The following is an 18,804-nucleotide window of genomic DNA, read 5'->3' on the forward strand; positions in this document are numbered from 1 at the left end:
CACCACAGGGGCTTTGAAAACCCTTCCTGGGCCACAACCTTTCCATGGGAAGGTGTGAGGACTCCAGATGGCCGTGTGGCACACACTGGTGACACCTGTGAGGGGGAACACCCCGTGAGCAGATGCTGTGTGTGTGTATTTACATATGTGCATGGAGGGGGCCATATATGTCCTGGGAGACAGGGGAGTGAACAGAGGAGGGTGCTCTGCATGTTTGTGGGGTCTCAGTGTGGCCATAGGAGAGCCTGAGGGAACAGGAGGGTGTCTCTGTCTCTGTCTGTAGGAGGGGGATGCAGCTATTGGGGGAACGCTGTGCTGGGGGGTGTGACTGTGTGTGCAGGGGTAAGCCCCTGTGCGGTGCAGGCAGCGAGACGCTGACTGTGTCACCCGCAGTGTCACAGCTGGCAGAAGGCCGCCAGTAAATTCCCAGCACCCCAAAACCCCGCCCCACTCCCTGTGCTGCGGCCCCTTTAAGGGCGGGCGGGCCCGCACGGGGGCGGGGCCGCACGGGTGACGTAATCGGTCCCTCGATAAAAGCGGCGGGATTCCCGGGGCGGCAGCGGCGGCGCGCGCCGGCGGGGCCACGTGCGCGGGGCGCGGCGGAGCCCCAGCCCGGGAGACACCCGGAGCCTCCTCAGCCTCCGCGCCCGCCATGGAAACCGCCGGCCTCTTCCCCCCGCTCCCCGCCGCCTCCCTCCCCGCGCGGCCTGCGCCCGCCCCGGCGCCCTCGCCCCGCGCGGCCGAGACCACCCGCATCATCACCGACCCGATCTCCGGCCGCTCCTACTGCAAGGGCCGCCTGCTGGGAAAGGTACCGGCAATGGGGAAGGAGGGGCTGGGCCGTCGCGGAGGGCACCGCGTGAGCCGCTGCGGGCGAGGGGAGGGGCGGGGGCTGCGCGCCTGCTCGACCCCCCCACACCGGGGTTGGACGCAGCCCCTCGGTTGCCGGCCCCACCGCCGCCCTTCCCGGCGAGCCCGTAGCAGTGCTGGGAGCGGTGAATCACCCGGGCTGGCTGCGTGCCTCGGCGGCTATCGGCTCCCATCGGTTTCGGGGCGCCCTGCGGGCTGTGCGTGGGCCGGTGGGTGCCCCGGTTCCCAGGGGTGCCGGCCCTCGCCGCTCCGCCGCACGCAACTTTTCCTCCGGCTGACAGCAGCGTGTGTAGGAGGAGGGTGCCGGTTCCCAGCCCGGCCCGAGCGGGCTCAGCGGCTGAGTGTGCAGATTGGAGGGTGACATCACGGCAGGAAAAACCTGTCTCCATGGGGCTGCCTTTCGATGGCCTCCGGTCTCCGGGCTTCCTGCCCTGCTCAGGACTTTCCAGGTTAATCTATCATGTGGAAAGATGCAAAGTCCGGCTATAGTGGGAGGGAAAATGCCCTGGAGGTTTTACAAGAAATGGGTGAAGAAAATGCCTGGTTGAGAGCATGATAGTTCAGATCTTAGTGGGCGACACAGCAGGAGGGAGCGAATGACGCTTGCCGGGCTGTGCTGCCAGGGAAGGGAGGAGGAGGAGGCTTGTAAGCAGGCAGGGGTAAGGAGCTGTCTGTCTCTCACCCATCCATAACCACCTCTTCTCTTGCAGGGTGGGTTTGCACGATGTTATGAAATGACAGACCTCTCCAGCAACAAAACCTATGCTGTGAAGGTCATTCCTCACAGCCGGGTGGCAAAACCTCACCAGCGGGAGAAGGTGGGTGCTGGGGGGCTGGTGGGGTGCTGGGGGGCTGGTGGGGACAGCAGGGCCCTGTGCTCAGCTGACACTGCTGCGCTCTTTCAGATCACCAATGAGATCGAGCTGCATCGCGACTTGCACCATAAGCACATCGTCAAGTTCTCACACTACTTTGAGGACTCAGAGAACATCTACATCTTTCTGGAGCACTGCAGTAGGAAGGTCAGTGCTGCTGTGGCCTCCTTGTCCAAGGATCATCTAAACAGCTGTAGCCAGGTGTAGCAGGCCTTACTGAGGTGTTTTGTTAGTGCTCCCTTTCTCCCGAGTTGTCAGCTGTCACAGCCTCTGAGCTCACCATAAGCTGAGTGGTTTTGCACAGCACTGGACGCTCCAGCAGCTGTGTGGCTTTCTTGGACTGCCTGCTCATGGTTGACCACCATAAATCCAGAGGTTTCCATGGCTCTGACGAGCAGCCTTAGCCTCAAGTGGGGAGTCTGCTGAGGTCATGGCTGTGAAAGAAGGGTTATTTGTGAATGTGCAACTTCTGGAAGAACTGGATTTGACCCTGCTTACTGTATGCCTAGTCAGCAGGGCTGCCTGTTCTCCCTGCCTGCATCACAAGCTGTCTTCTCTCCCTTTGCAGTCCCTGGCCCACATCTGGAAGGCCCGCCATACTCTGCTGGAGCCTGAAGTGCGCTATTACCTCAAACAGATCATCTCAGGCTTGAAATACCTTCACCTCAAGGGGATCCTGCACAGAGACCTCAAGCTTGGTAAGTGCTGTGGTTGGCACATGGTGTTGTGTGGGGAGCAAGCTGTCACCAAGGAACTTGTGGTGACACATTGCCCTTGGCTTGCAGGCAACTTCTTCATCAATGAAAACATGGAGCTGAAAGTGGGGGACTTTGGGCTGGCTGCTTGCCAGGATGTCTCTGACCAGAAGAAAAAGTAAGTGTGAGATTTTCCTTTTGCAGAATCCTCCAGGGTTTCACTCTTCTTCCTGTGGCTTCCCAGGAGAGTGGAGGGGCAAGGGATGCGTCCTGGTCTTGGGAGAGGAAGCCCTAGGGCCCCTTCCTGGGGTGAGGGAGCAATTCCTGCTCCAGCTGCAGGCAAGGCGAGGGGGCTGGGGGCTTTGTGGCTGCTCCAGTACCGAGCCTGCAGCCATCGGGGAGAACAATGTGTTGACTATTGCTATTGTGCCTGCCTGGCTGCTGTGCCGGCTGCACAGGCTGGGACACAAAGGCTCTGTTCCTCCTCAGCTCTGGGACAGGCTCTTCCCAGCAGCTCTCCAAGAGCAGCTGCTACTGACCCCCGTGAGCTGGAGAGGAGGTAGTCTATAGATGAGGGGCAGCTTTGGGCTGTAAAGAGCAAAATAGGGTGGGGAGGACAAGACTGTAAGCTAAATCCCAGAGTTTGGGACCGGGGGAGGCTGTCTGTGAGGGGATGCAGAGCATGCATTGATCTGGTGCTCTGCCCCACAGGACAATATGTGGGACCCCCAACTACCTGGCCCCAGAAGTGCTGCTGAGACAGGGCCACGGGCCGGAGTCGGACGTATGGTCTCTGGGCTGTGTCATGTAAGTCCGTGCTGCAGGGTGGGGAGGGGTCCAGGCACCCTGCCTGGGGTAGGGGGCAGCCGCTCTGTGGGTAACCCAATGAGGAAGTTTTCTTGTGCTGTGCCTTGTGGCTCTGCAGGGGTTGCTGAGAGGCAGGGGGAGGGGAGTGACTGGCTGGATCCTGCCCAGCCTTACTTGGGAGCAGGTGCTGCCTGTAGCCATTTGTAGCAGGTGTAGCCTGTAGTTGTGTGGGGACTGTGCAGGCAGGACCTGCACGGGGCAGGTGTGCTCATGCTGCACTCAGCTCTGCTTCAAAGCAGGCTTGACCACACTGTGAACCTGATAAACAACGGAAAATCTCAGTGGCTGCTGTGCTGTTTGCTCAGGGAGCAATTGCTGTTTCGACACATCCAGCCCCTTGCCTGGCTGCTGCCTGCAAGCTTCCTGCTGCATTTTCTACCCTGATGGCCTCATGGGTGGGAGCAGTGGCAGCAGCAGGTGGCCTCTGCCTGCCAGCTCTTTGTCCTTCCTCAAGGCTCTTTGCCTGTTGCTCTAAACAGTTGCTAGGAGGAAGCGTGGCCGGATGTGAGCGTGGCTCTCGGGGCTGGAAGTGGTGCTCTCAGCCAGGTGTGGCCGGCCAAATGCCAATAACTTCCTTGCTTTAAGTGCTGCTGAGTCACGAGCCTGGTGGGGATCTGACAGTGGCATACTTGTCTCCTCCCAGGTACACCCTGCTGTGTGGGAACCCTCCTTTTGAGACCTCTGACCTCAAGGAGACCTACAGGTGTATCAAGCAGGTGGAATACACCCTCCCAGTCTTCCTCTCCCTGCCTGCCAAGCACCTCATCACTGGCATCCTCAGACGCAACCCCCAGGACCGCCTCACCCTTGAGGAGATTTTGGACCATGAGTTCTTCAAGGTGAGTGGGTGGGGGCCTGGGTCAAGGAACCCTTCTCCTGGTGGGATGAGGCTTTTTGGGCTGTGCAGGGTGCTGTCCTTGTTCTGTCTGAAGTGTCAGTCCTTCAAAGGAAGCAGCCGCTGCCCTGCCCAAATGCCAGCCAGAGGAACTGAGGGATCTGGTGTGCTTCTGCTGCCTTGTTGCTATAGCAAGGGGTTGTTTCCTGTGCTGATGCCAGTCATGGTTCTAAGGCTTGACAGAAACACAAGCTGGCTGTCAGGAGGGATGTGAATGACTGTGGTCAGCCCAGGGCAGCTGCTCTGCCTGGAGCATGTGGCCTATGGAAACCAAACCTCTCCCTTGACCTCTCTGCAGGGCTACACTCCTGAGAAGCTCCCTCCCAGCAGCTGTGTGATGGCTCCAGAGCTGAGTCCCCCAAATCCTGCAAAGACTCTGTTTGCTAAAGTCACCAAGACACTCTTCAGGAAGAAGAAACCCAAGGGTAAGCTTGTGCCTTGCCAAGGAGCCAAGGGTGACCCTTGGTGACCCAAGGAAGGAGTGGACCCTGTTTTCTGGAGATGCCTTCTGATGGATCTCTCTGGACCCTGTGCCTGGGGACAGCACAAGCTGGGTGTGGCCCTGCTCTTCTTGTGCTGGTGGCCTGGCACGGGTGTGTGCCTGGAGAGCGGATACTGTGCTGCAACCCAATGGGGCAGTTCCTCCTGGAAGCCCTGTGTTGCATGAGAACTGGGAAGTGAAAGTGGGAGGCCGCTGTCTGACACCCTCCTTGCCTCCATGGGCACAGGAATAGATAAGGAAGAGTTGAGCTAGCAGGAGGGGTGGCATGGATGTCCCCAGCCCTTATGCTCAGCAGCGTGCTCATCTCTTGCTCTCTCCTCAGCCAAGAAGGGCTCTTTGGAGGACCGGGATGACATCTCCAAGCTGGTTACTGGGCTGATGAAGACCTCAATCTGTCGGCAGATGAGCTATAAAACTGTGGAAGGGAATGAGGTAAGAATATCTCTGTGGCCATGCATGCCTTTCTCTGGGGTGGGGGCAGGCAGACCGTGACAGAGCCAGGTCTCTCCGCAGGCCACTCCTGTGTCGTGCCGCAGTGCCAGCTCCAGCCCCGTGGAGACAGTGCTGGAGGAGACCTCTCACAAGTCTGCGTCCCCCTCTGTCCGGGGAACGATGGCCAGCAGCTGTGAAGGTGAGCAATACCAGTCCCAGCCACCCCAGCCTGCCCCAAGCTTCCTGTCATGCCCGGGCTGATAGCGGGGCCGGCTGACTCAGCCCGTCATCTTCTCCCCACAGCCTTTGAAGATTGCGTCACTGCCTCTGCCATCATCGAGTCAGCTGTCCGGCTGCTGCGGACCTGCCTCTCCTCCATGCCTCCAGGTAAACTGGTTGGACAGCTCTGGGATGGGATAGGGTGCTGTGCATTCCCTTCCCTGTGGGATGGAAGGCATGGCTGCTACTTGGGGTACAAATAGCACCCTAAATGGTGCCAGAGGCTGCTCTGGGGATCTGTTCCCCCTGAGAAGGTGAGATGGACAGGGGCTGGCTGGTTGCACTGCTCACCTCCTCTCTTCTCCAACAGCGGAGAAAAACCCAGCTTCCCTGGCCCGCCATGAGCACTTTGTCTGGGTGAGCAAGTGGGTGGATTATTCCAACAAGTACGGCTTTGGCTACCAGCTCTCCAACCGCAGCATTGGGGTCCTGTTCAACAATGGCACGCACATGACGCTTTCCCCCAACCACAGGTGAGCGCTGGGAATGGGGCTCCGTTGCTGGGGAACCCCCTTGGGTGGGAGGGTGGACATTCCCAAAACTCATGCTCTGCTCCTTTCCAGGACTGTACATTACAACCCGACTAACAGCAAACACCTGGTGTTCTCTGTGTCTGCCATCCCCGAGCAGCTGCAGGGACAGATGAGTGTCCTGCGCTACTTTGCATCCTACATGGAGCAGCATCTCATGAAGGTGAGGCTGGGGCCCAGGGCTGGACTTTGGGTCATGGCTTGACCACACCACTTGGGCTGGTTGGACTCTGCTTGCAGCTGTGGCCAGGTGGCCACACAAGGCTGTGCCCTGGCAGTGGGGGCCCCACTGAGGGGGTACCCAGCTTTGGTGTTGTGTGTGCTGGTGGAAGTGCTCCCATGTGTGGGACCAGTGGCTTATGCAGACTCTTCTCTCAAAGGGAGGTGACCTGCCCAGCATAGACGACCTCGGGCAGCCAGCCCTGCTCCTCCTGCAGTGGGTGAAGACTGACCAAGCCTTGCTTATGCTCTTTAGCAATGGCACCCTCCAGGTATGTGTGGGGCACAGTGAAGCTTGTGAACAAGAGGCCAGATGGGGGTCTTCTGGTCTGTGTTGGATATTGTATGCCACAGCCCAAATGGAAAATCCAGCTGTGAAAACAGCTGTGGGTGCAGGATGCTGACCAGTGCCTGGGGCTGCTGGCTGCAGTTTCCCCAGCCCATGGGGAGACATATAGCATTTCAGTTGGATGGTCCCATGTGCCCCTGTGCTAGGGTTGGCTCATTCCTGCTATGTGGCACGGGCAGGGATGCTCCCAGGCAGGCTGGGGAGGAGGAACGGGTTGAGGCAGGAAATGTGGCTCCATCCTGGCTCCCAGCATGCTGTGGGAAGCATGGCTTTAAACCAGGCCCAACCTGTCTCCTAGGTGAATTTCTACAATGACCACACCAAGGTGATCATTAGCAAGCCTGACCACTCCTGCCTTGTCACCTACATCAACCGGGAGCGCAACTCTTACACTTACAAGCTGTGCAGCATCCAGGAGCTGGGCTGCTCGCCTGAGCTGCACCACCGCCTCAGATACATCCTCAAGCTTCTCCAAGAATGGGCTGAGGCCTAACCTGGGACCTTGGGGGGGGACCCTGTCTGGACACAGTGGTTTTCCCCTGCCCTCCCATGGGATGGGAGGTATGATGTGGTGCTGGCTACCCCCATGGGCACTATGCATCCTAGTGCTCAGCTGGACTCTGGACTAAGATATGTGGATGTGGTTACAGCAGCGGGTCTCAATATCCTTGCTGCTCCCTGGCTATGGGCAATCACTGTCTTCCCACTGACAGACAGCTCCTGCTCTGGTGGAGCTGGTCTTGATGGAAAGGAGTAGGGTATTACAGGAAGGTGGTGGTGGGCAAGTGTCCTGCAGCTGGGTTTGGGACTGGCTGGGCTTCATTTGGGGCTGGCAACTACCTGTGATGGGGGGGTCAGGCTCTCCTGCCCCAGTTGATGCATCAGTTGCACAGACCTTCTGCACAGCCTTGATCTCAAACTTTGGGTGCTGTGGGATGGGAAGACCCCTTACCAGGAGTGGGCAGTGGTGAAGAGTGCTGCCTGCCCTGCCAGGGACTCTGTGGGCTCGTGTGGGCCACTCCACAACTGTTACACTAAGGAGGGAGCTGTGCTGGGCCCAACTGTGCCCTGTCTCTTCCCAAATTGTGAATTGTCTGGTACACCTTGAGGTTTAATAAAGGGTGGGAGATGGGACCTGAGGACTTGCCTAGAGAAGCCCTCATTTTGTTGGGACCCAGGGTTGTTTCTTATTTCAAGGCAGTTTCTGCCATGTGGGACTATTTATGCATCTTATTTATATGGAATTATTTATTTTCCTGTTGGTCTGTCCATGTGCAGTTCCCCTCTCCCTGACTCGTCTCAATAAAAACTTATTTGTGTAAGGGCAAACTGTGTCTGCCTTGTTTGAAGCTGGACTCTCAAAAGGGCTTCAGCATCATTTGTGCTCCAGAGCTGCTTCTGCCTGTCAGGGATGACCCTTCTTGCCGCTGACTGCTGCTGGGGTAAGGTCAGGGAGGCAGGATGACTGTGAGGAGCCTATATGGTACCTCCACTGCTTTCTTGGGACTGGCACAAAGGGCAGAGTGAGCTCTTGCTTATACTAATGGAGCCCTGGAGCTGCCTCAACTTCTCCTTGCTGCTGCCGGACTTAGTCCCAGGCCTTTCTGCACTTGGACCCAACCCAGCTGCTCTCCTGATTCTGCTGAGCTGCAGAAGGCAGGAGCTATGACCCAGGTGATGGAGGGGGTGCCTGGGGCCTTGCACTGACATCGTGTGTGATGGGATATGAGCTGGGCATGAAGCCAGGAAAGAGCACTGTGAGCTTGCTTTGAAGGTGATCTGTGTAATCAATCTGCCTGGGAGCAGCTTGTGCTGTGGCAAGCAGCCTGGGCTGCTCCAACATCCTTGGGCTGTTGCCTGTTCCAGGGAAATCCAGCCTTGTGTTGTGTTTGCTGCTGCTTCGGTCTTTTTGCAAATCATAGTAGTGGGAACTGCAGCGTGGGTGAGAGCTGAGGCTGGAGTGAGCATCCATATCTTGTTCCCTGCACACACCCTGGCCCAAGACTCCAGGTATGACATATGGCTGGGCAAAACCTCTTTATTTCAGCTGCTCTCTCTCTACAGCTCTACAAGCCTGGGTGGATGGAGAGGCATGTGCTATTCAAAGTAGACCCCGTACACTGTGGCCACAGCAAAGAGGGAGGCATTGGAGAAGGTGGCAGAGGCAAAGCTGTCAGTTTCAGGGTCCCACAGTCCCCGGCTGGCCACCACCAGGCTCTGCTGGCCCTGCTGGCCCAGCACCACATGGCAGACCAGCTTGTAGCGGGGTGGCACCACCTCCTTGGCCCGGTTCTGCAGCAGGTCAGTCAGGCTCTGGGCTAGTGGGGCGCTGCCCTGGGGGTTGTACACAGTGGTCCCCAGGGCACCGGCCAGGGTCCCCTCCAGCACCCGCTGCACCCGCTGTGCATCAAACTTGCAGCCTTTTTCTGGCCCTATCCTGTAAGTGTTTTCAAGGCGGGCCTTGAGAATGGGTTGGAAAATTGGGAGTCCAGAGAAGCTGACACGTCTGTGGAACATCCAGGGGCCAATGGAGGGACGCCTGCTCCCCGGGACCATCCCGAAGGAGCTGCGGCGGCTGAGGATGGAGTTGCGGCGGGAGAGCAGGGGCGGTGGTTTGCCATCCTCAGTGCCCCGGGCTGGGGGCTGCGACCCACGGCGTGCAGTGCGCAGTGAGGAGGCTTCAGTGCCGTCTGCAGCCAGCACCTGGGCTAGCAGGGCTACCTCTGGGAAGGGCTGCTCAGCCATAGGGGTGACCTGCAAAGGAGATGTACCCGAGTATTAGGTGAGGCAGGTGTCCTGCAGCCTCTCCATTCCCCTGCCTCTCAGCCTCACTTCTCCCTGCCCTCTGCAAATCCCATACTTCCTGGCATTTGAGTCTCTGTGAAGCAAGGTGCAGAGGGGCTGGGAGATCTATGGCAGCTGTCTTCCATTCTCCAACGCCCATCAGAGCTGGCCAGCTGGGGCTGATCCGGTGCAGCCATGCATGGTGCACACAGACCTCTGTTCTCCCATCCCCAGCCTTTCCCTTGGCACAGGTGAGTGTCTCTTTCCCCATGTTCCTGTCTGCATCTGATCCCACACTTACCCTTAGTCCCACTCCTGTCCTTCCAGAGTAAACCCAGATGCCTTGTCCCTGGTGGATGTCGCTGCCCAGGACCAATCTTTGTCTTGCAAGTTGCTGTGAGCAGAGCCAAACCTGTTGTGCTCCTGGAAGGTGAAGTGTTGCTATGTGACACGGTAGGTCTCCAGGGCTGTTCTAGGGTATGGCTTCTGTAACTCCTTGTTTCCTGGTCCCTGGACAGCTCTGTTCCCCTTCACTCTTGCCTTCTCTGCATTTTCAGCTGTCCCAGCACAGGGATGTGCCCTCCAACCTCAGCTCCCTGCCAGCCCTGAAAAGTGTAGGCTGGTGTTGGATATGCAACAGAAGAGCAAGGGGTGGAGAGTAGAAGCTGGGATTGCTACTTTGTGCCCTCACTATGGGGTGTGCAACAGCTTGATTTTGCTCAAACACTTACATCCTTAGGGTACTTACGCCTCATTGCACCAAGGGAGAGTGTGGGTGGGTGGGCACCCATTGCATTATATATTCACATAGTGGGTTGTGTTGGAAAGGACCTTAGAGATCATCTAGTTCCAAATCGTCTGCAATGGCACGGATGCCACCCCTAGAGCAGATTGCCCTATCCAGCCCAACCTTGAACACTCCAAGGACTGGAAGGAGCACAGTCTTGGCACATGCCCTGCTGCTGTAATGCCTGGGGGGTGAGCAGGTCCCTGGTGGCTCCCAACCCTAGCTGGGGTTTCTCTCTGCCAGTGGAGCCCAGCCCAGCTGGTACAACACGGCTGCTCCATCAATGTGCCTTTGTCTGGCTGCAGAGCTATTTGAGGAAAGTGGAGACGGCTTTTGTGTTTCTATCTCCCGTTGGAGGTATTTATAGCCTGCCTCTGACTAGCGCTGCCAAGTGCACTGCCAGCTGGACGCCATTCCCTTGGGGTGCTGCCTCAGCTCCGAGCCCCATTCCTGCTTCTCCCTCGCACCACCCACTGACAAGCAAGGGTGGATCCCTCCATGGGAAATCCCCTCCTCGGGCAATCCCCTCTTTGGGATGCTTGAGACCAGCCAAGGGCTGGAGAGTGGGGAGAATGTATCCTCTGGCAGAGCACTTGGTTTGGGCTTAGGTGAGCAACCTGATCTAGTGGATGGCATCCCTGTCTATGGTGACGGGGGATGGAACTAAATGGCCCCTTCCCACCCAAGCGTTTCTGTGAGGCTGGTGATGCTTTTTTCTGCCTGCAGTCACCTGTGCCCTAAGCAGACATGAGAGCTGCAGGGCTCTGGCCTGGAGCAAAGCAGGAGAGAAGGCTTCCCCCATTTCAGGGGACAAGTTGCCCTGGTGGGCCCCAGTCTGCTCCAGTGCTGCTGCTGGGAACCCAGCCACACCCAGCGGCTTTCCAGGGGGCTGTGCAGGTGGAGGTGAGGGTGATCTCTGTGCATGTGCTGCCTTCCCAAAATCGCAGCTGCCTGCCTCCCTTCACCCCTATCTCTGCTCCGCAGCAAAGCCACCAGCTTGGGCCGCGTGTCCCCGTGCCAGCAGTGCCAGAGCCAAGCCATGAAACACAGCGAGGAACTCCACTGGCCGCAAGCCGCAGCCCAGCTTCCCCATCCGCTGAGTGCCGGACGGAGCCGCCTCGCAGCAAGGTTGTGCTTCATGCCTCATGTCCCATTGCTCCCTCCCCCTGCCCGCCCGGCAGCCCGGCCTCCAGCCCCAGCGCTGCCTGCCGGCTTTCCCTAGCAATGGGCCGTGCCGTGCGACGCAGCCTGCTGGCTTCCTCCCCGCGGCCTGCCCGGGCTGGCCGGCCTCCCGACAGATCCCTCCCGCCATCCGCCATCCTCCAGCTCCCTCCCGCCATCCCGCGGCCTGCTCCCGCCGCCCGCCCGCCTCCTCCCGCCGCCGCGCTCCCTGAGCAGCCCATGGCCGGACCCAGCCCGGCGCGGCTGCAGGGCGATGTGGCCGCCTTCAGCGCTGCCCTGCGCACCCTGGTCAACAACCCCCAATTCAGGTGAGGGCCCGGCCGTGCCGCCTCCCCCAGCCCCCGAACCCCCGCGGCTGCTCCGCGCTGTGTCCCTGCAGCTCCGAGCCCTCCCTGCTGGGGAGATTGGGGTCCGCAGGGATTCAGGGAGCCCCGGGCAGCTGGTGGGGCAAATGTGGCTTGTGCAGCGCTCCCCACACACCCCCATGGGAGTCCAGGCATGCCCAGGTGTAGCCCACCCTGCACAGCCATCATCTCTGCCGAGGAGGGAAAGTTCCCGGGTGTGCCCAGACCCACTCTGTCCTCAGGCGTGGTGCCAACAGGGCAAGGCGGTATCCCAGGATAAATCTTGTGCTGGGGCTCTTGCCCTTGCCAGGAATGGGGTACTCTGAACTCCCCAGAGGCAGCTTCCTCCCTGCTCAGTTCCTCTCCCACATGGTGTCTTACTCCAGCCTCCCCGGAGGGCATGCAACAGCCTGGCATCCCTCCTCACAGGGTTTGGCATTCCTGCCACCTCTTGTCAGAGCAGGGAGCAGAGATGGAGATGCTGCCTTGGCTTCTCTCACTCACATGGTATGTCCTGCCTGGCTCTGGTTCTCTTCACCCACTTCCTGTTGAGGCCTGACCAGCCTAAGGAGCACCAGACCTATCTAAGGAAATCCCCATTCCTGCTGAAATTTTTGGCCACCCAGAAGAGAAATCCCAGTGAAAACTCCCTAGCCACAGCCGCAGGCAGTAGAGGAGTGGCTGTCAGTGCCTGGTCATTCTCAGCCTACATCCTGCTGCTTGCATCTTTCAACCCACACCCCTTATCCAGCATCCTGCAATCTGCATCCTGAAATCTGTTCTCTGCATCCATCTACTTCTTCCCACATCCTGCATCCTTTCTCCAGGAGCCTGTACCTCCCAGCCTGCCCTGTGTACCCTTTGTTCTGCATCCTACAGCCTTCATTTTGCACCCATCCTGTAGCCTGTGTCGTGCATCCCAGACCTTGCATGCCATAAGCACCACATCACCAGCTGCCCCAGCTGTGTGTCTCCTGATAGACACTTGAGATGGCCTGGGTGTCCTTCCTTCTGGTGGGCAAATACATCTCCGTGTGGGACACTCTGAGGGTCAGGCCATGGATTTCTGCATGTCCTCATGGCAGGCAGAGTTTGGGTGGCATGTCTTCTGCTCCTTGGCCTGATGGGATGGAGGAAGGGACAAGGGGAGAGATGGGCCATAGCCACAGGTGTGCACAGGCTGGAGACTCTGTGTCCTTTGCCTGCTTTCTTTCCCCTGATCTTTCCCCCCTTTCCTGGAGCAATGGACCTGGGGAAACATTTCAGGGAGGGGAGGGTTATAGGGGATCAGGGCACCAGGATAGTCCCTGTGCTCTAGTGTATGCTGCCCTGTTGGGCCAGTGCCAGCCCTGCTGGCAGCTATGCCAGAGGCTTCACATCCCTGAGACGATGAGTCAGTTCCCATGAGTCAAGGAGGCTGATCCCGGTGACAGCAATGCTTTCCTTGGCTCTGCTATGCCAAAAGAGAAAGTCACTTTCATCAGCTGTCCTTAGCCTTTCTCTTCCCTGCTCAGTGCCAGCACCCAGAGCTCTCCGTGCTTTCCAGAGAACCTGTCATGCTCAGCTTGCCTGCAGCATTCAAGTGGCTGGAAAGAGCCACCAACAAAGTTCCCTCTGTTCCCCTGTAGGGACAAACAAATTAAAGGGTACTGCCCTGCTGTGCTTTGCACTCGGCAGGTCCCTTCCTGTGTGTCCTGTCCCACCCAGGGAAGGCTGTTCCCTTGCTTTCCAGGCACTGTGTCCCTCATGGTCCCCTCTCTCCCGCAGCGATGTGCTGTTCGTGGTGGGCCAGGAGCAGCAGAAGGTGTTTGCACACCGCTGTGTGCTGGCGTGCCGCTGTCAGGCGTTCCGTGGGATGCTCAGCCAGGCACCAGTGGGCAGCCAGGACTCCTCCAGCAGCACCCCAACCCAGGGCCCCTACGTCCTGGGCAATGTGCAGCCTGAGGTCTTCCTGGCTGTCATTGAGTTCCTCTACACCAACAGTGTCACCCTCAACAGCCACATAGTGAGTGGGGATGGGGCTGGTGGGGACAATGGGCATGGGAGGGACAAGAGGGGGTGCTTTGCAACTCTTGGTGTGCCAAAGTTGGAGGACGTGGTCTGTGTGATGCTCTCTGCCTAGTTAACAGTGTAATGAATGTGTGGAGTCTCAACCCAGGACAGTGGGGTGTCCAGAGCACCTTGTCCCAGCCTTGGGACCTCTGGCTATGCATACCCTGGATGGTAAAAATAGGGACACCACAGCAGGAGACCTGAATTTTTCTCTGTACAGCAGCCTTATCTCCCTCCCATGCCCCACTCAGGAGCTCCCACAGAGGCAGAAGCATACCTGCCCTTTACCCTGGGCTGCTGTGCCTGTCCATGGCCCCACACGCTGATGATCACAAAGTCCCTCTTGCCTGCAGGCACTGGAGGTGCTGACCTCATCGGTGGAGTATGGCTTGCAGGACTTGTGCAAGGTATGGCACTGTTTAGGCTGGGGGCAGTGGTCCCTGTGTGTTCCCAGGCTGGGCAGCACTCCAAGATGGTCCCTGCATGGCTGGTAGCTGGAGGTGCCTCTGAGGAGAGCACCATAGTGCATCATGCAGGCTTGGCCCTGCTTTTTGATCCTGAAAGATCTCTCCAGTGGGATTCCCCTGATGGGGAGCAGCAGCAGCCGGGAATCCCACAGGGGAATCCCAAGAAATCGTGGAGTTTCACATCTCCTGTACAGCCAAGGTCAGCAGGAAAGCCCCTGTGCCTTCACCCACATGTACTCTCTGGTCATCTGACAGGATGATGCTTGGGAGCAGTCAGCACCCCAGCTGTGCTGCTGCCAAGGCGATGGTGCTTCGGGTGGAAAGGTTTTGGGAAGGCAGCAGGAGCAAAGAGAAGGGGTGGGAGCTGAAGGAGGAGGGGCCAAGGAGCTGAAGCAGCTCAGTGTTGGGAAGGGCAGCCAGGCCACGTCATCAGCCTGATTCCTGAATTACAGCCTGGCTGAACACATGACCCGACATCTCACACCCAGACTTCCCCTCCCTCCCCATCACGCCGGGCAAGTGCCTTAGGAGCTGAGGAATCATGGGCTCCTGCCTGCCAGGGTGATGAGATGGGACCTGTGGGAACAAGCTCAGCCAAAGCCCAGATGTGGCACAAAGCTGTCAAACAGCTGTCTGGGCTGGGAAGGGATATAAGGGGTGTAGCAGAAAAGGGGAACCTGGTACTCCTATCACGAGTCACACCCCATCACCCAGAAAATGCATCCTGAAGGGGATGACCTGCATAGAGGAGGGGTGGGAGGGAAAGGGGCTGACCAAGGACAGCTGGTGAAATCATGTCAGTATGCCCAGCTGCAGGGTGACCTCATATCCCTCCTGCCAATGACTCAGGGCCCTTCTGCCCCAGCTGACAGCTCCTCCCTGCATGTCACATCCCCTTGGGTTTCCCAGGGGCTTTGGTAGGCAGCTGACATAGGCAGGAGAGAGGTCCTACTCACTGATAAACATAATGGTCTGGCTGCATCCCACCTGCTTCATCCATGTATGGGATGCAGCTGGAGATGCTGGTCCCCCAGCAGTCACAGCCGAGAGCACAGCTGGCAGGCAGGGCTGGGGCAAAGCTGAGGTGAACTGCAGCTAGCACCAGGATTGTGTCCTGTGGCAGACCATGGATGGCATCTGTAGACAGGGTTAGGGGACCCACCTGGGGCTATTAGATTGGCTGGGTTTGGTCACATTCAATCTTGGTCCCTGGCTCCATCAGTGACCAAGCTGGCTGCCCACATCCACACTGTGAGACCTCATCCCACAGGCCATTGCTTATGAAATCCTGGGGGGGTGGAGGTGCTTCTGCCTCACAATCCATGTGCTGGGGGGCTCAGGGGATGCTGAGATTTGGGGCCAAGATGTTGGGATGTGTCCCCCCCTCTGCCCCCTCTTCCCTGTCTGCTTTCCAGCTTTGTGTCAAGTTCATCAAGGACACGCTGAGTGTGGAGCAGGTCTGCGAGGCCCTGCAGGTAAGAGTGACACCAGCATCGTCACAAAGGGTTAGAAGTAACCTGTACAACTTTGAGGCAGGAGCAGACTTGACCCTTCTGTTCTCTGCTGGACAGTGGGATAGAATTTCCCACTCACCCCTGACCCAGCAGCTGCCCTGCCAGCTCCCAGACCACTGGGATTGTACCAGGGCTGACAGGGGCAGTGGGGCCACCAGAGCCTGGCAGAGAAGTGTCTTCACACTGCCCTGAGCAGGACTGGCCAGAACTTTGCAATGCCAGGGCTTTGTCACCCTCTGTATAAAACTGAGAGGCACTGGGGTTTGGGGAGCCAGTCCTAAAACTCCTGATCAGAGCTTGGGCGCCTAAAAATAGCCTTGGGAATGTCCTAATCGCCCTGGCCATGCTACTTGGTGGGACCAAGGCTGCTCCCCAGAGAAGGGGGGGATTTGTTTCATCTCCCGTGAGCTGAAATAATCTTGGGGTGAGGTGCCTGCCCCAGAACACAGAGCCCCAGCCAAATGTGATGCCAGACCACTGTGACATAAACAGAGCTAAAACTGGCCCAGTGGAAACAAAACAAGAAACCCCAAAACCCCAGAACAAAACAAACCTAAAGAAAACAGCTTGTCTGCTCTCTCCACTTACGTCAGCACTGGTCCCTGCTGTGGTGGAAGGGGAGGTGATGTTCACTCTGCCTGTGCTCGGCCTGAGTACCCCACACACAGGGCCTGCTGTGGGGAGATGGGGTCGTGTCCTCCTGGTAACCAGATGGGCAATGCCAGCCCTGGGACAAGCATTGCACAGTAGGGCTGGGAGAAAATGAGAGAAGCCCCAAATTCCTGCTGCAGTGGAGGATGGCAGCTGCGGGTCAGGTTGGGGCTGGCACCAGGGGTATGGAATGCTTGTGGGGGGCTTTAAGCTGATCCTGTACCTACACAAGGAACATTGGGGACTGATGGCTTCATGTGCCTGCAGTGTGACCTTGTGAGAACAGCACCAGCCCACCTCACTGTGGCTCTGTGATGTGCCTGAGCAGAGGTGGAAAAACACATATTCTGCTAAGGGTGGTTCTCGGTGACCATTGTGGGCATTAGAGCCATCAAAACATTTGCTGTTGGGCAAGCCAGAAAGGGAGGGAACCTTGGTGCCCCTTCCTCCCCACACTCTCACCCAACCCATAGGTATGTCTGCTTCACCTGTGTCCCTGAGAGTGCCTGTGTTTCCGTAGGGCTTTGGTGGGAAGCCCCTCCTGCTTGGACTCCCTTGCAGGTGTCTGTGCTGTCTCACAGGCTGCAGTGACCTATGGGCAGGTGGACCTCCAGCAGCACTGCCTGGACTTCATCGAGGGCTGCACCGCGGTACGGTGGCAGGTGATGGGGGAGCATGGAGTGGGTACCCCAGGGTATGGGGGCATGTGGCATTGCAGGAGGGCAGGGGAGCAGGGCCCCTAAGGACAGCATGCCTGGAGGCTGGGAGAGCAGCAAATGGCAGAGGCGGGCTGGGGGGTACTGAAGTGCCAGGGGATTGGAGTTTGGGTTGGGGGATGCAGGAGTGGCAGGCAGGGATGGCACCAGGATGTGTCTGATGGATTGGGTGGTGGTTGTGTGGGGTGCTGGTTCCAGCACCTGGTGTTGTGGTGTGCTGGCAGGCAGTGGTGCGGACACAGGGCTTCCGCGAGCTGTCCGACGTGGTGCTGGCGCAGGTGCTGCGCAGTGACCGCCTGGCCGTGGATGAGCTGGAGCTGGTGCAGGCTGTGCGGGAGTGGGCACACGTCAGCTCGGTGAGTGCACACAGCAGCGACCACCCAGGGGTGCCTGGGCCCCCCCAGCCCAGACTGGGAATGTAGGCACCCTATCCCTGAGCCCAGGCCTCTGTGATGCACACAGAAGCTGTGTCACCCCCCCAGCCCCTGCCTCCCCTGGTGCCCAGGACATCACAAGCCTCTTCCCTCATCCTGATGTCTGACAGGCTGTCCTGGAGCGTCCAGTGCCAGAGGTGGCTGCCCTGCCCGTGAGGGAGCTGCGTCTGCCCTTGCTGGCACCCAGCGAACTGGTGACACTGGAGAGCTGCAACCAGCAGGACCTCCTCATCCCGGTGAGCTGCTTTCTTCGTGTCTCCTGACTTCTAGGGCTGGAGAGTGCTGCAGGACAGGCTGAGGAGGATCACACTGTGGCAATGCTGATGCCCCCTTCCCTGTCCCCATCCCACAGGTGGAGAACATTGCGGCAGCTTGGCGTGCCCACGCGCTGAGGAGGGGCAGTGGGGTCCCCTCCCGCCTGTGCCGCCCCCGCCGGGGCACGCGGCCCCGCGACCACCACCGTCACCTCGAGCCACACGCCAAGTAGGGGCTGGGCAACGAGTATTGTCCAGCCCAACCCGGGACTCTGCATCAGAGCAGGATGTGGGGCAGGGCCCTGATGCTGCGTGACCAAGAGCATCGATGAGGTGCTTTGTCCCATGTCACAGCACTGGGGCAAGGGCAGGGTGTCTGGGTCACCCCCAAAAGTGATGCAGGGGCTGGGGGTAAGGTAGAGCCAAACTATGCAATAACTGCAAGGACGCTGTGTAGGCTGCCCAGGCAGTGACCCAGTGGCAGGGAGGCTGCAGAGATCCCTGCAGGGATCCAAGATGAGCTCCCCCTTCCCCGGGGCCGTGCTGCCCTCCCCCGGCAGCAGGGCCGTGCTGCAGCAGCAGAGAGAGGCAGTACCTGCCCAGGCAGGGGCATGGAACCCTCCATGGCAGCGGCAGGGGACCCTGGGGCTTGAGGGTGCAGGTAGGAGGGGACACATGGGCATCTTTGCACACACTGCTGCACCGACAGGCTCCCCAAGCCCTGCCAGCAGGCCACACACATGCAGCACAGGCTGCCAGCCCCCCATGCGCACACACAGTGTGCAGCCCCCCTTGCACCCCCCATTGCGTGTGCACACAGCTGGGTCTGTCTTGAGCATGCACGCCCCCCTTCCAGCTGTGCTCCCCAGGAGAAAGGGCCGGACACAGCAGGTAATTTATATATAATATATATATTTACTCTTTAAAAATAAACCTTCGGTCCCCACTACCGTCTGTACAAACTACAAAAATAAACCTTTGCTCTCTTTGATATAAATAACTTAGATGGCGTGTTGGGGGGAGGGGGGGCTGCCCGCCGTGCCCACGCCTGGCACGGGGACAGGGTCCCCAAGGCCACCCCTGCCCAGCGGCAGTGTCGGGGGGCC

General features: G+C 58.7%; 3 protein-coding genes across 8 annotated transcripts; 2 read left to right on the forward strand and 1 right to left on the reverse strand.

The window, feature by feature from the left end:
- Positions 1 to 553: 553 nt before the first annotated feature.
- On the forward strand, positions 554 to 7,842 carry PLK3 (polo like kinase 3). Of its 2 annotated transcripts, none has more exons than XM_079314224.1 (15): positions 554 to 811; positions 1,581 to 1,688; positions 1,776 to 1,892; positions 2,314 to 2,443; positions 2,531 to 2,618; positions 3,152 to 3,247; positions 3,951 to 4,146; positions 4,501 to 4,627; positions 5,027 to 5,136; positions 5,218 to 5,335; positions 5,440 to 5,523; positions 5,726 to 5,888; positions 5,979 to 6,108; positions 6,326 to 6,436; positions 6,812 to 7,842. In XM_079314224.1, exons 1-15 carry the CDS (start codon positions 653 to 655, stop codon positions 7,004 to 7,006), a joined length of 1,932 nt encoding a protein of 643 aa, XP_079170350.1. In that variant the 5' UTR covers positions 554 to 652; the 3' UTR covers positions 7,007 to 7,842. The 2 variants fall into 2 exon arrangements, with proteins under 2 accessions (XP_079170350.1, XP_079170349.1); XM_079314223.1 differs by having other exon boundaries at positions 5,419 to 5,523; positions 6,812 to 7,148.
- Positions 7,843 to 8,537: 695 nt separating this feature from the next.
- DYNLT4 (dynein light chain Tctex-type 4) lies at positions 8,538 to 9,895 on the reverse strand. Of its 2 annotated transcripts, none has more exons than XM_079313767.1 (2): positions 9,710 to 9,895; positions 8,538 to 9,267 (listed from the first exon to the last, which is right to left on the reverse strand). In XM_079313767.1, exon 2 carries the CDS (start codon positions 9,256 to 9,258, stop codon positions 8,611 to 8,613), a length of 648 nt encoding a protein of 215 aa, XP_079169893.1. In that variant the 5' UTR covers positions 9,259 to 9,267; positions 9,710 to 9,895; the 3' UTR covers positions 8,538 to 8,610. The 2 variants fall into 2 exon arrangements, with proteins under 2 accessions (XP_079169893.1, XP_079169892.1); XM_079313766.1 differs by having other exon boundaries at positions 9,599 to 9,894.
- A 1,342-nt stretch (positions 9,896 to 11,237) lies between these two features.
- BTBD19 (BTB domain containing 19) lies at positions 11,238 to 18,695 on the forward strand. 4 transcript variants are annotated; one of them, XM_079313310.1, is made up of 9 exons: positions 11,238 to 11,574; positions 12,040 to 12,117; positions 13,378 to 13,615; positions 14,016 to 14,069; positions 15,545 to 15,604; positions 16,876 to 16,956; positions 17,235 to 17,366; positions 17,555 to 17,680; positions 17,797 to 18,695. In XM_079313310.1, the coding sequence occupies exons 1-9, from the start codon at positions 11,309 to 11,311 to the stop codon at positions 17,929 to 17,931; spliced, it is 1,170 nt and encodes a 389-aa protein (XP_079169436.1). In that variant the 5' UTR covers positions 11,238 to 11,308; the 3' UTR covers positions 17,932 to 18,695. The 4 variants fall into 4 exon arrangements, with proteins under 4 accessions (XP_079169436.1, XP_079169437.1, XP_079169438.1 ...); XM_079313311.1 differs by having other exon boundaries at positions 16,876 to 16,944; XM_079313312.1 differs by lacking the exon at positions 12,040 to 12,117.
- Positions 18,696 to 18,804: the final 109 nt, after the last annotated feature.

This window comes from Erithacus rubecula, assembly GCF_903797595.1.
Source record: "Erithacus rubecula genome assembly, chromosome: 10".
In the NCBI taxonomy this organism is placed as follows: Eukaryota; Metazoa; Chordata; class Aves; order Passeriformes; family Muscicapidae; genus Erithacus; species Erithacus rubecula.

Coding starts and splice junctions, on each gene's coding strand:
- PLK3 (XM_079314223.1), top strand. CDS start 653: ATGGAAACCGCCGGCCTCTTCCCCCCGCTCCCCGCCGCCTCCCTCCCC. Junction 1,893..2,313: donor TGGAGCACTGCAGTAGGAAG/GTCAGTGCTGCT, acceptor CTCCCTTTGCAG/TCCCTGGCCCACATCTGGAA. Junction 4,147..4,500: donor TGGACCATGAGTTCTTCAAG/GTGAGTGGGTGG, acceptor ACCTCTCTGCAG/GGCTACACTCCTGAGAAGCT.
- DYNLT4 (XM_079313767.1), bottom strand. CDS start 9,258: ATGGCTGAGCAGCCCTTCCCAGAGGTAGCCCTGCTAGCCCAGGTGCTG.
- BTBD19 (XM_079313310.1), top strand. CDS start 11,309: ATGGGCCGTGCCGTGCGACGCAGCCTGCTGGCTTCCTCCCCGCGGCCT. Junction 14,070..15,544: donor GCTTGCAGGACTTGTGCAAG/GTATGGCACTGT, acceptor TCTGCTTTCCAG/CTTTGTGTCAAGTTCATCAA. Junction 16,957..17,234: donor GCACCGCGGTACGGTGGCAG/GTGATGGGGGAG, acceptor GTGTGCTGGCAG/GCAGTGGTGCGGACACAGGG.